This window comes from Scleropages formosus, chromosome 15, assembly GCF_900964775.1.
Source record: "Scleropages formosus chromosome 15, fSclFor1.1, whole genome shotgun sequence".
In the NCBI taxonomy this organism is placed as follows: domain Eukaryota; kingdom Metazoa; phylum Chordata; class Actinopteri; order Osteoglossiformes; family Osteoglossidae; genus Scleropages; species Scleropages formosus.
The window spans coordinates 21,712,135-21,728,990 of NC_041820.1; the positions used below are offsets into that span (position 1 = coordinate 21,712,135).

The 16,856-nt window shown below is 41.4% G+C and overlaps 1 protein-coding gene across 1 annotated transcript in view; it reads right to left on the reverse strand.

The window, feature by feature from the left end:
- Nucleotides 1–1,560: 1,560 nt before the first annotated feature.
- The window catches only part of ltk (leukocyte receptor tyrosine kinase), a 90,347-nt gene continuing 75,051 nt past the window's right edge, over nt 1,561–16,856 (reverse strand). The window contains exons 20-29 of the mRNA XM_018727403.2: nt 16,452–16,638; nt 14,282–14,372; nt 8,853–8,917; nt 8,390–8,519; nt 5,287–5,384; nt 4,705–4,797; nt 4,262–4,363; nt 3,621–3,755; nt 3,183–3,273; nt 1,561–2,975 (exon numbers count right to left, since the gene is read on the reverse strand). Of these exons, the coding sequence (XP_018582919.1) occupies nt 1,989–2,975; nt 3,183–3,273; nt 3,621–3,755; nt 4,262–4,363; nt 4,705–4,797; nt 5,287–5,384; nt 8,390–8,519; nt 8,853–8,917; nt 14,282–14,372; nt 16,452–16,638 (1,979 nt within the window). The 3' untranslated portion in view covers nt 1,561–1,988. The remainder of the gene's footprint in view (nt 2,976–3,182; nt 3,274–3,620; nt 3,756–4,261; nt 4,364–4,704; nt 4,798–5,286; nt 5,385–8,389; nt 8,520–8,852; nt 8,918–14,281; nt 14,373–16,451; nt 16,639–16,856) is intronic.

Below are 16,856 nucleotides of genomic sequence, written 5' to 3' on the forward strand. Positions count from 1 at the left end.
ACAATAAAAATGAATAATTTACACATGAATTTATATTGAAAGTGTTGTTCCAATCCAGACATAAATAAAAAATGTTTCAGGGTAGTTTCGAAACCTCAGGAAGTATGTGCTTCTGGTTTCTAAAACTGAAGGAAAAAAAATCTAAATCTTTGATTCCATAAAATTGTGAAGACATTTTTAATTTTTCTGGCACGAAAATGTGCCTCTTTCAAATGTGACAACTTGGCTATAGCTCTAGTACTGGAACTGTGCTCATACAATAGGACATTAAAAAACTAAATATATACAGAGTATGTCAACATGGAACGTATAGGAAGTGTAATTGAAATACACTAGGACTGTGTGTTATGCTGTGTAATCAGTGCACATCCAGAATAAAGCGCTGGAGGAGGGGGTCCCCATCAGCTCAAATTATCCCAGTCTCTCCCAGAAGCTTCCGTGACTCACTAACATGATGAAACTACACTGTTAAACAAAGGTTACCTCACATTTCAAACTTACAAACTCCCAAGTAGGCAAATAAGGGTTTTAAAGTTTTAACAGTTGTTCTTTTGTTATTGGTCCACATAATTTAACAGACATTTTCCAAAATATGCCGCCAGTATCATACATTTAAGATACCTTTTTTAACAGTGCAGTGGGGAAGGAGGTATTCTAAACCTTCAGGGTATACAATGTTAGTAGACAATAATAAGGAAATATATTTCATACATGTAATTTTCAGGAAAAAGTAAACAAACTAGAAATATATACTTCAATCTTTTTCTGTGTTTTAATTTATAAAACAGACATCATTAAAAAACTATTACGGCACTATCTTGAATACATACGGCAAATTAAAAAGCTATAGACATACTGTTTAAAAAAATTATTTATTCATTTAACTGACTTTTTTCCAAAGAAGCTTGCAATGTTACGTTGGTATACAGAGCTGCTTAAAAATTATGTATCCATTTATACAGTTGGTTAATTTGTTTTTACTCAAACATTTTTACGATTAATAACTTGCTCAGGGTGTACAAGCAGAAATCCAAACCTGCTTCTTTTGACTGCAAATGCTCTAACAACTATGGTACCCAGCACCTCAAATATATTTTCAAATGTATCAGCATTCCAAAATTATTTACCATTTATTCATATTAACATGAATTGGTCAAATGGTCAAAGACACATTTCATATCTCAGCAAAAGGCCTTGTATACTACACAATGTCATTTTGTCACAATAAAGGCCCATTGCAACTACAGTGAGTCTGCTCTTTCTCTCCTGGTTTGAGTGCTGAAGTGTTCATTCAGACGTGTAAACTCCTATAATCCCGTTTGGTGGCCACATGCAAGATGCTTTCTGGTTTTCCAGAAAAAATTTTCAAAATTTTTTCTCCACTCTCAAACCAGTGCTCTCTCTCTCCACTATTTAGCCAATAACAAGTTAAACTAAATAAAGACAGATTGAAGAAGACTCTTATGAAGATTTTTCTGTTGGAGGTATTTTTGCCATTTCTGAGTCAGGCTAATGGAAGCTTGACACTCTCATATGAGGCACCTGCCATTCCAGTAGAAAAACCTACCAATCCAGGAAGCAGAAAGCCCAGGTTGAGTGACTGACAAAGGCAGAGACAGGCCTCCAAAAGCTACACCTCACTGCTGGGGAACAAGACTCAACGAGATGCTTTACAGTCCACTTTCCTTTATGCTTTATTTTGAGATGAGCCAACATGTCAGGACTCCACAGAGAACCACAACGTAGATGCATTAAACTCCTTCGGAGACATCTCCCTCTTGTCCTTTTAATTTCAGGAACCTTTATAGATGTCTGCGGGAAGTGGCTTTCAAACAATATTCACAAACAACTGTCGTAAGTGGTACAAGAGAGGAACAAAAACATAAGAAAATGAAATACAAGTCATAGCCTTCGGTTTAAAAATAGCTGCTGAGCCCTGAACTTTTGTGTAGAGTTATGCCAACATTCTTCAGTGAGGTTCTGTGCTCTTAGACTGGGGTGACAGTCAGGTCCTCAGACAAAGAGAAGCCTGAGTCTCTGTCACGAATAGGTTTCTCTGGCTTGGCATGGCGCTTGACATCCTCGTGTCCATAGCTGGCACGGCGCTTCAGCAGAGGTCTGTTGAATCTAGAGGCAGAGCCAATTGCACCAGGCCCTAATGTGGAGAAGGCAGGGCTTGGACCACCCTCAGATACCTTAGCTATTGCTAGTGGGAGGTTCTCAGGCTGATAACTTGGCTCATCATAGGCGTAGTTGACATTGCCACAAGGAAAGCTCTGGAGTTTGATTAAATCCACACCAGGTGAGGAATTAGCTAAGGCCCCAAGTGGACTCTTGCAGATAAATATGTTAGGTAAGGCATAGGGGTTGGAAGGCGATGGTGAAGTTTGGGAAACTGGGGAAGATAGAGAGGGATGAGAACTAGTGGGAGATGAGCTGCCATTACCATCAAATCCCGAGTCATCCTGTTCGGAGAAGGGGGAGACTGCCAGGCCTGATGACATGCCTGACATGGGCATGGACTGTGTCTGGGAAAGAACAGTCTTGCGTTGCCCAAAACTTTCCAGCACCCAGGAACCATAAGTGGGGTTCCAGAGATTCTTGGTCTTGTTCTTCAGCTTTTGACTGGCAGAGGAGAATGTCATCACAGTGCTCTGTTGGTCTGGGTAGACAGAGGCTCCAGCATCTGGCCTTGGGGTAGAGACAGGCTCCCCCCAGTTTGTCTCCAGCACTTCCTGGGGTGCAGTTGTGTCTTGTGCCCTCTGCTGCATGTGCTGCAACACCACAAAGGGCTTTTGACTGTGAGGGACCATTGAAGAACCAGTGAACTGAGATGGGGTCTCTGGGGTTACAGACGACATTGCTAGCAGGGGTGATGTGCTCACAGATCCCTCTGGTTGGACAGCTGTGTTGTCCTCCTCCTCTGCTGGAAGCCCATGCTCAACAGGAAGAAGCGTGTTTATGACGTCAGGGTCCTGGGATGTGGAATCAATAGGAGAGATTGTGAAGTTCAACAGTTTACCAAAAAACCATTGATCCTGCAGTCCAGAAAACCTTTCCTAGCCATTTTATTCATAGCTTATGTTTCAGACAATTGTTAAAGGGGGTTAACACCTGAACATATTAGAAAGACAGGTGGTGTGTGTATTGTACTGGAAGGTGAGGGGAAAATGGGTCCTCACTTGAGTGCAGTAGTTGATCCTCTCCAGAATGGTACAGAAGTTTGGCCTGTGCTCTGGGCAATGTTGCCAGCACTGGGTCATGATCCGGTACCTGCACCTCATCCAAGAAGAAATAACCATGCATTTTGACCAAGGAAATTAGCATATCGCCAAAATGGGGGAATAGGAACAAAAGGTCCAGTGAAACTGAAATACTGTTGAGCTCTTATTCTGCATTATTAACCCTGAACACCTCAGTAATATTATGCTGCTACAAACCTGTCATGGAGATGTTAAAAATACTGTATACTGCTTTGGGTAGAGTTTTATGCTATGATAAATAAGCTAACAAATATAATGTAATTCCCTGTTTTTACAGTGAAAAACAGGCTGTGAAATGCATCTTTTACACCTGTGAGCTAGTATGGGACAAAGGAATGGAGACCCCAAGAAACTCACACAGGCCCGGGGCAGCTCTTTGGAGGGTCCATCCTGCCCCCACTAGTCACAAACTCCAGCACTTCCTGGTTGGTCTTACATGGGTATGGCATGTAGCCAAGAGAGAAGATCTCCCACAGCAGGACTCCAAATGACCTACAGATGGTGACAGAGCACAATACACAGTGAGGTCCATGTTTCACACTTGTTTCACAAGGGAGCTCTTTAAAATGGATCTCTTTAAAGCAATGCTTGCTGATTTGTGCCACATATTAGTTTAACATAGCCTTTTATGCATGTGGTCAAAAGTCAGATTTACACACAGCTTACAATGCAACCACAGCACAGGCCCACAGTGATGAACCATTGCTTATTACTCTTCAAGAAAAGTGACCAACTGCTCACTGGACCATCTGATACTGTTACAACATTTCAATCACTAAGTCCATATTGGATTGGCAAAGGGTCCTGCATTCAGTTGTGGATGAGATGTGGTTTGTGAAGTCACATTTCTCTGAAGTGGCTGTTGAAAAAGAGTTCAGGAGCTACATAGGTCGAGTTCTGTGTTAAGAACTGAGGCTGAGAGGCACAGATTAAAGTTTACAATTTCAAAGTGTGAAATGAATATTGGTCAGTAGGAATTAAAGTGGTTGTCACATTACCATGTGTCAGTTTTACAGGTAAAAATACCCTCCAGGAATGCTTCTGGGGGCATCCATTTTACAGGGAGCATGGCTCTCCCCCCTTTTCGGTAGTAACTTGCACTGTTGGCACAGAGAAGGACAACTTTTTAATGCGAGTAGATAAACAGCAAAGCCTTTGGCTTTGAGTGTATTGTCCCCTAAAGCAGTTAGTCAGTAGAAAGTAGGAGGAACAGTAGAGCTGAAAGATTTTTTTAAGAATGCGAAGGATAGTGGTGCAACTTCCAGAAATAACCCTGGTGTTGTTCCATAAATCAAAGCACTTGAATTTAATAGATTCAGAAAAAGTTATCTAGGCTCTGGAAGTTATGTGGAATACATTCAATTATGACAACAACATTTGGTTAGCTGCACTGAAGAACTGAGATAATTATACAGGCACATGTGGTGAGGGCATGTGATACCGGTATATATCTCTGGCCATCCCAAAGTCTCCAATCTTGGCCACTCTCCCTGGCCCAGTGCAGGTAAGAAGGCAGTTCCTGGCAGCAATATCCCTAAAAGAAGCAACCAAACTAACATTGCAACATGTTTTTCCCTGCTGTCGATGGGAATATAGAGCTCATCAAAAATCACTCAGGTACACAATATTGTATTGAATAAATATTTATATCCTCATATCCATGGACAGACTGTGCTAGCTAGGACAATATGAACAATATACAATCAAATAATCTCCTGCTCTCAAGTCTAAATCCACATAGTTCTGAGACTGAATGATACAGCAAAAGGAAACGACATAGATCTGTTGTGTCTAGAGTTTCATTATCATCACAGGCATTAACATCAGTGTTGTGACACAAGATGGTTACACAGATTCACATGCTGAGGCAACATTTTCACTGTTCAGGTCTGTTGTATTTTAAAAGCCATGCACAGCACTGTAGAAGGTTCTGGGTCACCATCGCCTCAGCCATTCCACCTTACCATCACCTGTCATTGCAGTAATGGGCAAACAGGAGGATGGAAGTCCTGCATGGTCAAACCTGTGGATGAAGTGGTTTTCCTCTAAGTAGCGACAGCCAAAAGCAATGTCCCGGGCCATGTGAAGCAGGTCTAGCACGGAAAGGGATGAGGGCTGAGCCTGAAAACATATGGAACAGTGAGGTGACACACACATATGTAGACTCACACAAAAAGATATAAACACAAATATCCAGATATTTGCTTAATTATTGTTGAACATTCAAGAAGTACTGTAAACACTTATTTTACTGAAGAGTATTACCCCAAAACTGAGAGGAGACAGAAAAGTTTCAGCTCAGTGACAAAACAATGTCAAATACATGAAATGATATTTTAGAAGTCAATGTGGAAGAAACCAGAGGTTGCATGAGCTAATTTTGTTTTGTGCATGTCACAGAACTACTAATTTCACAAAGACCACAAGTAATCGATGGAAAGTGTAATGTTGTTTTACCTTCCCAAATGCATATATTTTTTGCAGCCTCAAGTGCATCAGTGTTAAAAAATGTTTAAGGCAAGACCAAAGATGGATTAAAAGAGGAATATTAACAAAATTGCTAGGAATACAGATGATGAGTCAGTTAAATAATTCTTGTTACAGCCTTGAACCCTAAGGCCTAGGGTATTATGTGTGTTTCTCACTCTGTCTTCCTCTTCTTATCCACAGGAAGAGCTCTGGAGGCCAATTGGCAGCCGACTGCTATTGGCCAGCTGACAATAACGAAGGCTGATAGACAGCAAGAAGAGCTGACCAAAAAGAGGCTTACTCTACCAAAGAGAAGGGAGTGTGAGATTGGCTGCAGACTGGGAGCAGCGGCAACAGTAATGCGATCGCTGTACCGGACTGTAGTGGTGAAGGGGGAGCTGAGCCATAAGGCAAAGCTCTCCATTTACCGGTCGATCTACGTCCCTACCCTCACCTATGGTCATGAATTTTGGGTAATGACCGAAAGAATAAGATCGTGGATACAAGCGGCTGAAATGAGTTTTCTCCGCAGGGTGTTGGGACTCACTCTCCGTGATAGGGTGAGGAGTTTGGACATCTGGGAGGAACTCATAATAGAGCCGCTACTCCTCCACATTGAGAAGAGCCAGTTGAGGTAGTTTGGGCATCTGATAAGGATGCCCCCTGGGTGCCTCCCTTTGGAGGTACACCAGGCACGGCCAACTGGGATGAGGCCCCGAGGTTGGCCCAGGACCCGTTGGAGGGATTATGTCTCACAGTTGGCCTGGGAATGGCTGGGGATCCCCCAGGTTGTGCTGGAAGAAGTTACGGGGAACAGGGGTGGCTGGGCCTCTCTGCTCTTTCTATTGCCACCCCAACCCTATTAGGACAAGCAGTATAGAAAATGGATGGATGGATCTAACATTTATATTTACATTTATTCACTTAGCAGATGCTTTTGTCCAAATCGACTTTCGTCGGGTACTATGTAGTGTTACTAACCCACACACCTTATTCACCAAGGTGACTACATTGCTAGATACACTACTTACAAGGGGTTACTCATCCATGCACCCTACCAAAGAGACTTGTGGGGTTCTTGAGGATGTTGTGACTGTGATTGCTTATGAACTGTGTCTTTTTGAATGACACATCGTTCTCACCCACCTGTAGTGAAAATGGCGAGCAGGCTTTTTAAATAGTCGAAAAACCCCACCTCTGTATTGTATGTAAGTATGGACTTCTTTACGGTGTTAAATGGTTCACCTGTTCAAATGACAATTTAAAATGTTTATAGAACACAAAGGCACTTTCCAGGGCAAAAAAGAAACTAAGATGATGCCAAAGCAAAGAACTTAGCAAAACCAAACTATTTCAAGTTAGTAAACTACTGTAGCTATACAGAACAAAACAAAGAGGTCTTCAGCATGTACATTACATTTATCTGATACTTTTCTCCAAAGCAACTTACAATTATTTACCCATTTTATACAGCTGGGCACTTTTACTGGAGCAATTTATAGTAAGTACCTTGCTCATGAGTACTACAGCTAGAAGTGGGGATTTGAACCTGCAACCTTTGGGTCTAAAGAGAGCAGCTCTAACTACTACCCTAATAGCTGTCCATCTATGATTCACTCTATCTAACAATAATCACAAGTTAGACAATAACCTGTTGCAAGTATACACACACACACACACACACACATTGTCTGAAGCTGCTTGTCCCAAGTGGGGTTGTGGCAAACCAAAGCCTAACCTGGCAACACAGGGCATAAGGCTGGAGGGGGAGGGGACACACCCAGGACGGGATGCCAGTCCATCACAAGGCACCCCAAGCAGGACTTGAACCCCAGACCCACCAGAGAGCAGGACCCAGCCAAACACAGTTGTTGTGTGTAGATGGCTGGCCAAAACCTACGTGCTGGATATGAATATCATGTGACATGCTTACCTGTCCTTTTCCCCCAAAAGACAACACCACAAAGACAATGAAGAACTAATCATCATAGTCAACCAAAAAATACAATAACTGACTGAACAAACATATATGTAATAGAATAGGTAATCAAACACAAGCACCATGTGACAAAAGTCTGAGTTTCACTAAGGTTTGTACAGTGCATTGCAGGCGATTGGTCCAGATGGCAGAAGTTACAGGACAGGATGATGGACAAGGATAGACAAGAGACCTGTACAGGAAGCAAAAAACGGAAAAGAAAAACAAACGACACCGAAAGCCTACAAAGGGAAATAACAGAAAGGTAGTTAGGTATCACTTAGGGTAGGGCTCCCTTCTGTTTGTCGTGTTGGTGTGGCTTATCCTTGGAGACATGCCGTATTGGTTGCTCTCTCTTTAATTAAAGCAGAGCAACTAGTAGTGGTGTATAGAGTCTGGTTGTGTAAGTTATTTCTGGTGCTGGCCAGTCTCAGCAACCCTGTGTTACAGGCCAACCTGAGACTGGAGTTTAATGGAGTTTGTTTTAAGAATCCAATTGATATCATATATTGGATATACTTTAAGTATGCAGTGCAGTGTTCCTCTGCAGCATGTTGTTGAACATGTAATACATTTCTGCTTATACTTTTCATAAGAATGGTTTTCGTAAGAACGGTCATTGTTAGGAAAGACAGACACCCACAATCCTCGGATTGCCCTTGTGCTCCTGATCACTTACGGTTTTTGGCCGATTCTGTCGAAGGAAGGTCTTCATGTCACCACCAGTCATCAGTTCTAGCAGGATGAATCGAGGTAGCGTCTGCAGACTGACTCCGATGCAACGCACAATGTTCTGGTGGCTGAACTTGCTGTGGGGACAGCAATGTTCTGGTGAACAATCCACCCCCACTATGGATAACCTTAATTGTGCCTGGACATAATGGCCCTTGGCTATACTACCCTTCAACCTGTCCTGTACATTTACAGCTCATTGAAAAGCTTTATGACACCTATGGTTACTGAGTCAAAGCCTTTTGTGTCCTTGAACAAGCTTTCTTAGAGGCCTCCCCTGTTAAACACAAGCATGCACATAATTTTCATATGGTGTTTAATTCTTGTTTGAACTGACACAAATGGGTTCTTTTTGGCTTTTAATAAGTAAAACTGTGGAGATTAGCTGCTCTTCTGTGGGTCTATCACACCTCATAATTAGGGCCTCCATCAAGAAGTCCATCTCATCTTGCTCTGAGCAGATTTCTGGAAGAGTCTGTTGAGTCAAAGGTACACAGAAATTAATGGAAAAAAATCACAAATCATAGCAACCATCCAACTTTCTAAAGTTTTCTCTTTTATAAGTATTATGGATCCTTACTACATGCATACACTCATCCCTCACATAATGGTCTTTCATAGTGAGGTCCTTAACAATGAAAAATTGCTATAACAGCTTGTGGAAATAAGCACTCTTCAGTTCAACACAGCAGCATTTTTACTCATCACGCGATCATTATACTTTCATAAATGTGCTTCATGTGATCCTATCAAAGTCATGACAGACAGTGCAACAGACACATTATCTCAACCCTTTTAGACAAAACAACACAACTTCTGTTCAAAGTTAGTACTCATGGAATACAACTGCTACAAAGAAATATGAAATGGAATAATTGCTAATGAAAAAGTCAGGAAAGAGACAGAATGAAAGAATTACTCTGTCATTAGCTTTGCTCCAGTTTAGAGCTTAAAATGAGTTTTAACCAGAACAAGTCAGTTTCATAAACTTGATTGCTGCAGTTTAAAGCAAACCTGCCTATCAAACTAAACTCAATAGCTGTCATTTAGAAATCACCAAATTGCCAGTAAAGGTTTTTTTCTGCAGTTTATTTTTCAATCTGCTGTACGGATGATAGCTCAGGTTTAGCTGAGGTTTAAGGAGAGACAGCCCTTAAACACATCTCCAGCTCCAATATTCTTAAATTGTTAAGATATTCTGAAGTCAGCCAGCTGTGCAGCTCCTTGTGGGTGAAAGATACAAGACTAGTCCAGATCGATTGCAAAATTATTGGGGACAGTGATGTGGTTCTCTCTGGGGTGGTGAGCATGCTCAGTAATTAGACACCAAAGCAATTCTCGTATATGCTAAATGTCCTCTCATTAAAACAGTGGTTTTCCCTGGCTTTTAATAAACTGAACCTCCATGCATGAAACAGGCCATAAGAAGGGTATCACAAGAGCAGGGTAGCCACCGAGAAGAACTTCATGATAAACTGCTTCCTCAGATTGCTCCTTAACTTGGCAGCTCTCAAATATTTGTATATAATTAGTACAGCCTGGCCACTTTGCTTTCTTTTTTGTATTTTGGTGTAGGGGAAAATCTTTCAATTGTTCAAGGATGTAAAGTTAATCAGAACTAAAATTAGTATATATATAAGTCTAGATTATATTAATAATGTAATATATAGTGAGAACTGAAAGCACTGTAAATAATGAAACATATATTGTAACGACCCCACGTTACTGTTTTAGGAGGGAGTGTGTGCTTAATGTAAATAGTTGCATTATGGGAAATCTGTAAATAATGTTTATAATTGTTGGGGGCACTTCGGGGGGAAATGGTGGTTTGACTGTGTCTGCCAGTGTCTTGGGAGAGAACCTAGGGGTGCTAGGCAGGCTGGCTGTAAGCACAGGTCCTGGAGGAAATGGGGTCCTCGGACCGAGAGCATCATTTCCCTTGTGCCGGTGTTCGAATAAATCGTTCGTTATGAACTCTGCCTCCGCGTCCTTCTTCGCCCCATCCAAACCCACGGTCCTGCGTGCCACAATATTTATTTTTCAGTGTTACTTTGTGTTGCATAACTACAAGTGCTTCTGATCTAGCTGCAGTATGGCTGCATTTTAGCTACACCCGTGCTTGTTTTTACAGAGCAATTTAATTTAACAAGTATCTGTGTGCTAAACCTCTGAAGTGACATGTTAAACCCATTTAATTGGTTTTATGATCGGCACAGGGTCAAAACAGGCTACAGAAAGGGAGTATACCAAGAAAAAGCAAATATGTCCACATGCATGGAGCAAGGGCTCAGGGTCAAAAAGTAACAATATATCACAGTTATGCTGGTGCAGCAGTTTCAAATAACTTCCATAATGGTGTCTGGATATTCCAGAATTGGGGGTGCGGTGGCGCAGTGGGTTGGACCACAGTCCTGCTGTCCGGTGGGTCTGGGGTTCAAGTCCCGCTTGGGGTGCCTTGCGGTGGACTGGCGTCCCGTCCTGGGTGTGTCCCCTTCCCCCTCCGGCCTTACGCCCTGTGTTGCCGGGTAGGCTCCGGTTCCCCGTGACCCCATATGGGACAAGCGGCTCTGAAAATGTGTGTGTGTGTGTGTATTCCAGAATTTATTACAATAATCAAACCAAATGTCAGTTTATCATGTGGGAGAAATATAAACACTTCAGTCATCCACATGTTTACAAAGAGGACTTCTGGTGTAGACCACAACATGAAAATGCATTTCTGTTGCCAAATATGTAAGAGTCTATACAACATAACATTCCCAAGAAATGAGTTTATGTTGTGATTTAATAAGAGAATAGTTGTGAAGAAACCAAAGTTTATGTTTAAGGTTTCTCAGATTGTTGCATATAAAGCAGTCTAGTAAATTTGTATCTTACCGCATTCCCAGAGTAAATGTATTGTAACGACCCTGCATTATTGTGTTTGAGTGGAAAATGTGTTTATTGTAATTGGTTAGTTTTTGGTGACATACGGGGAATATAAGGGGGGTGATTGTGTCTGCCATGAGGAGAAAGAGAAGAGAGCCTGGGGATGCTAAGCAGGCTGGGAAGGCTGGCTAGACGCGCAGGTCCTGGAGGAAACAGGGTCCTCCATGACCGAGAGCATTATTTCCCTGTATGCCGGTGTTCAACAAAACGTCTGAAATGAACGCTGCTTCTGCGGCCCTCTTCCCCCCATCCAAACCCACAGCGCTGCGCGCCACAGTATCAAAGTGTCTGGAGAGGCTTTACATTTAAAACACAGCTGAGATGTCCCTAAGAACACCCTCTGAAAGCTGACTGGAGTAAGACAGATTCTGTGAATGAAGTTTTGTTTCTGGATACTGAGGGAGGTGCAACTAGGGAAGACTTTAGTACATAAAGATAACCATTTATAGACACTAAAAGACAAGTCAAAGCCCTGTTCTAAAGTCTCCCTCAGTGCATCAAAAGAACCAGTACCAAACATAGTGATAAAGTGTATATAATGCAGAAATCATGGCCCTGGAGTTGTTAATTCTGTCTGTAATCTGTTTTTTTAAGGACAACGATGAACTGACAGAGCTTTAGATATTCGTAGAAGTCTATATTTGGTAGGTTGAAATTTTTTCTTAAAAGGGTGAAACTCACCAGTGATTGATCTACAGATATAAAGAACACCCTCATTTTTGGAGCCCAATTTGGGAAACAGTTGATGTTAGGCCTTAGTTAAGATCAACAGAAGACCATAATGATAAATTATTCAGGATCCCCAGGTGTCTCTTTTTACATCTTTCCAGACAAGAATATGGTTGAATACAACTAAATTTTTAATCCCACCTCCAGCTGTAGTACTCTTGAGGAAGGTACTTACCCCAAATTGCTCCAGTAAAATTGCCTGCCTGTATAAACAAGTAAATAATTGTAAGTCGCTTTGGAGAAAAGCGTCAACATTCAAAAAAAAAAATAAAAAATTGGTAGTAGGTCATCAGGATTCATCTATCCTGCGTTTTATGCACCTACTCGATTGATGAACATCGGTGCATCAAGTGGATAGCAAAAAACTAGGTTTACTTAATCACATGCCTGCAGCCATGTCTCTTTCTCTTAATGTAATGCACAAATTGTATTTTTGCTAAGATACACGTCGCTTTGCCGAAAAGCCTCTGCTAAATGAATAAATGTAAATTTAATGAATAAATCACAGAAACTGTGTGAAGCCGCTTGTCCCAAATGGGAGCGCGGCGAGCCGGAGCCTAAGCTGGCAACACAGGGCAGGAGGTTGGAGGGGGAATGAACACACCCAGGACGGGACGCTACTCCATCGCAAGGCACCCAGATATCGACCAAACATTGTCTGAAGGTCTTATTCTTAAAAGTCACAGAGGACTTTAAATTTGACATAGAAGATGTGAATGCTTTATCTAAGTGACTGTCTAATGTACAATTATAATTGCCAGCCAAACAACCAAAATCTACAGTACATGTTAAATAACGTGGCCATACAGTGGAGTTTACATTCAGGCATAAACATTTAGAAGTGTGATAACATTTAGAAGATGAACGTGCAATCTAGATCCTGTTGTTGATAATCAAAATTAAAACGGATATTCGTATTAATTAGAATAATGGTACCTCTTTTATTAGATAGATATATAGTTATCTCTTAGACATAATAGTTAATTTCTTCATTAGATAAATGAAGAAAAATAAACTCACTAGTAGAGTCTATAGAATTTTAAACTCTCTATGTCAATTTAATATAACAACCAAAACAGCAGATTCTTTATTCTTATTATTATTCACTGATTCATTCATTTAGCTGATTTCTTTCTCCAAAGTGGTGGTGTTAAGCTGTTTATACATAACTATTTATACAGCTGGGTAATTTTTACTGGAGCAATTCAGTGAGTATTTTGATCAAAGGTACTACAGTAGGAGATAGATCTGAACCAGGGATCTGAGTCCTTAAAAAGCCTGTAAAGATCATTAAGTCTGTTATTCACATCACTGTGACATTCCACTGTCTCTTAGGGAGTACGACTCAAGCAGTCTGTGAAACCCCTTTTGTGCATCCTCCTACTGCTGAAAAAGGTTTAAATAAAGGGTGAGGATATCATCCTTTGTCCCTGCTGCTTTTGTGCTGCACAGATGGCCATGAGCACATAAGCCACAATCATATTAATAGCTTTAATAGCATGAATACCCTAACAGAAAGGTAAATAAAAGGCTCAGTCTTCAATCAAATGAAGATATAGCATTTAATGTTAGTAAACCTACACAGGAAAGAGTTAAAAATAGAAAGCATTCTTTTCAACGTTATTCACACACATTTTCAGAACCGCTTGTCCCATACGGGGTCACGGGGAACCTGAGCCTACCCAGTAACACAGGGCATAAGGCCGGAGGGGGAGGGGACATACCCAGGATGGGATGCCAGTCCGTCACAAGGCACCCCAAGCGGGACTTGAACCCCAGACCCACCGGAGAGCAGGACTGCAGTCCAACCCACTGAGTCACCGCACTCCCTCAACGTTATTCTTTATATCTTAAATGTCTTTGAGTCAACTACTTGAAATGTCTCAGTCCTGTATGTCCTGTAACATTGTCTTATACTTCATGCTTGTGAGGTAAACTGGACCACTACAACCATAGACAGTTATTTACAATAAAAGACAACAAAACATACTAATTTCTTATAACTATTATAACATGTGTTGATGTCATTGTCATGCATAAAGATAGCTATTACTTTGATGTTCTAATTAGATATAAATAATTTTTTTGACAAAATTTTAAATTAATTTTAAACTTGTTAAGTGAGGGATGGGTGTACTGAGGTCTGTACCCAAGCCTTTAACCTTAAAGGAGCTGTACTGACCTTGATGGCAACTTGCAGGGCAGCATTGTCTCCACCAAATCCAAAGACTTGACCTTCATATACCTCTCCGAATGCACCATGGCCAAGGGCCCTATGACCACCAAGAGAGTGACAGGCTTGGATTATAAGGAGGCTGAGGTAATGGCCATAAAATCTGTTTACAAATTAATGCACTATAAGCTACATATCTCACCATCATAACATGAAGTTACATAAAGGTCTTACTATACCCTGACAGTGGCCAAAGCACTTAAAATTGTGTTACATATAAATCAAGGATCTCAAAATCAAAATCTTAGAGGTTCAACCAGAGCACTCATGCTCAGCATGGGGGCCAACATAGTCCTTCTACTCACCAGTAATGGAACAGAGAAAAAGAACTTAATTATTAAAGAACGATTTTAAACCATTCTCTTTCACATAGTGACATTTAGGCATTGCATAGCAGTATTTTGAGGAGTATATATCTATAGACCATTAAAATCCACATACATGCATCTCTTTGCTCACATTAGTATTTTGTACATATCAGAATGCTTTGTTGTATAATTATGCCTAATGTTATATTCTTCCTGTTCTTTCTTGGCAAATAAAGCTGGTGGCATTCCCATTATACTCAACAAAAAATACTCAGTAGTCCACTTTTCTTGAAATTTTCTCTGCTGACGATCAACCTTTCTTTTTAGCTTCGAAGGGGCCATGATGTGGGAAACTGCAGCTAGCTGTTAACTTCCAAAAAGATGTGTTGTTGAGAAGGCTTTGCATGCTTGCTTGGTTTTAACAGCAGAAGAATAATTGGCACTGAAAACATACAGCAGAGAATGCTTTATTGAACGTGGATGTGGTTTCAAGTGAATGAGTTTATTTGCAGGCCGTAGTACATTGACATTGTTGCAGCGTTCTGACAAGAGTCCGACACGGACGCGTGTTGCTGTTACGTCTGAACATACACAAAAAGTAAAATGACCCATGTGCAAAGTGTATTTATAAGTGCACAGTGCATACTGTAAAGTACCAGGTAGATGTGAAACAATGAATGCAGGACAAGGAGACAAACAGTGTATTTGCAAAAAGGTGAAAAGTAAATCTGTGAATAGGACTCGAACACGGAAGATGAATACTGGACTGGAATACTAGACCAGTCCTGGAGCACAAAAAGCAGGAGTAGACAGGACGGGCACTCGGGACTGAAACATAAACACCTATGGAACAAACTGAGGAAATACATACATACATACATACATACATTTTCAGAACCGCTCATCCCATATGGGGTCACGGGGCACCAGAGCCTACCCGGCAACTCAGGGCGTAAGGCTAGAGGGGGAGGGGACACACCCAGGACGGGACGCCAGTCCGTCGCAAGGCACCCCAAGCGGGACTCGAACCCCAGACCCACCGGAGAGCAGGACTGTGGTCCAACCCACCCCCCACTGAGGAAATAGAGAACTAATAATCACCAAGAGAGCACAATAGAAATGCTGATTAAGAATCCGCGATCTATCCTTGGCTGCTTGCTCCTTTTATACCTTATTAACTGCAAGATTATGAACAGGTGCATGGGTCTGGGCTAGTGGCACTGAGTGGCGCCACCTCTGGCCCATAGGGGTATTGTTCCTGTGGGTTGCGACAATTGTGCAGTGTACCGAGGACTGTATTACAACATCTTGTGGGTTGGTATTGGCCTGCGGGCCCATAGTCTGAGACCCCTGATAGAGATCCTCATCCGTGTGAAACCAGGTAATTAATTTTTGTCCATTTTTGAGGAAATGTATTTCAAGTACATCTTCTAATATGTAATATTTGGGATGCTTAGTTCTAATGTATTTTATAAAGGACATTCTATGATTTTCAGTGACGCCACCTTTGGAAGTGGGGCTCGGACAGCACTGCAGACATTTTAGAAATATATCCAAAAAAGGTTTTTTTTGCTAGGTCTCAGGAGGCTATGAAAAAATCTGAGCACCCAGTTTGTTCATTGCCAAGTACACCACTGATGTTAGAAGAAAATTGTAGTTAGGAGGCATTTTTTGCATTCCCTTTTTTAATGCTTTTGCATGCTCAAAGTGATATATTTGTATCACCTTGCAGAAAGTCTTACACTCAGAGTGTACCTGTATCAGATACCTGTGCTGGCCATTTTTCTCCATTTAGACAAGGTCACATTTACCTGAGCAGTGTGATATTCTTGCGGGGCACCTCTTTCAGATCGTTCAGTGAGGTGATTTTTCCAGCAAAGCAATAGTTGGGATTGTAGTCTGTCATGATGGTGGAGGTTCGAATCTTACTCAGTTTGTAGTCAGGGCTCTGCAGATGCACTCTGGCAACATGGAGCTGGTTCTTTTTGTGGTAGTAGACTAGGAAGACAGAAAAATGGGGGTTAAGGAGCAGATAGGACAGAGGCAAGATTAATCATACCACAGCAACAACCTTTCTCCCTGGGATTTGGACAAGCAGAATTTGGACAGTTTTCCCGGTATACTGTGGTGCTGTTAGATGCTGGCTTTACCTGTAAACCTCTCACTTAGAAAATGCCTTCAAAAAACCCTAACAAGGAAAAAAATATCCTCCGTAT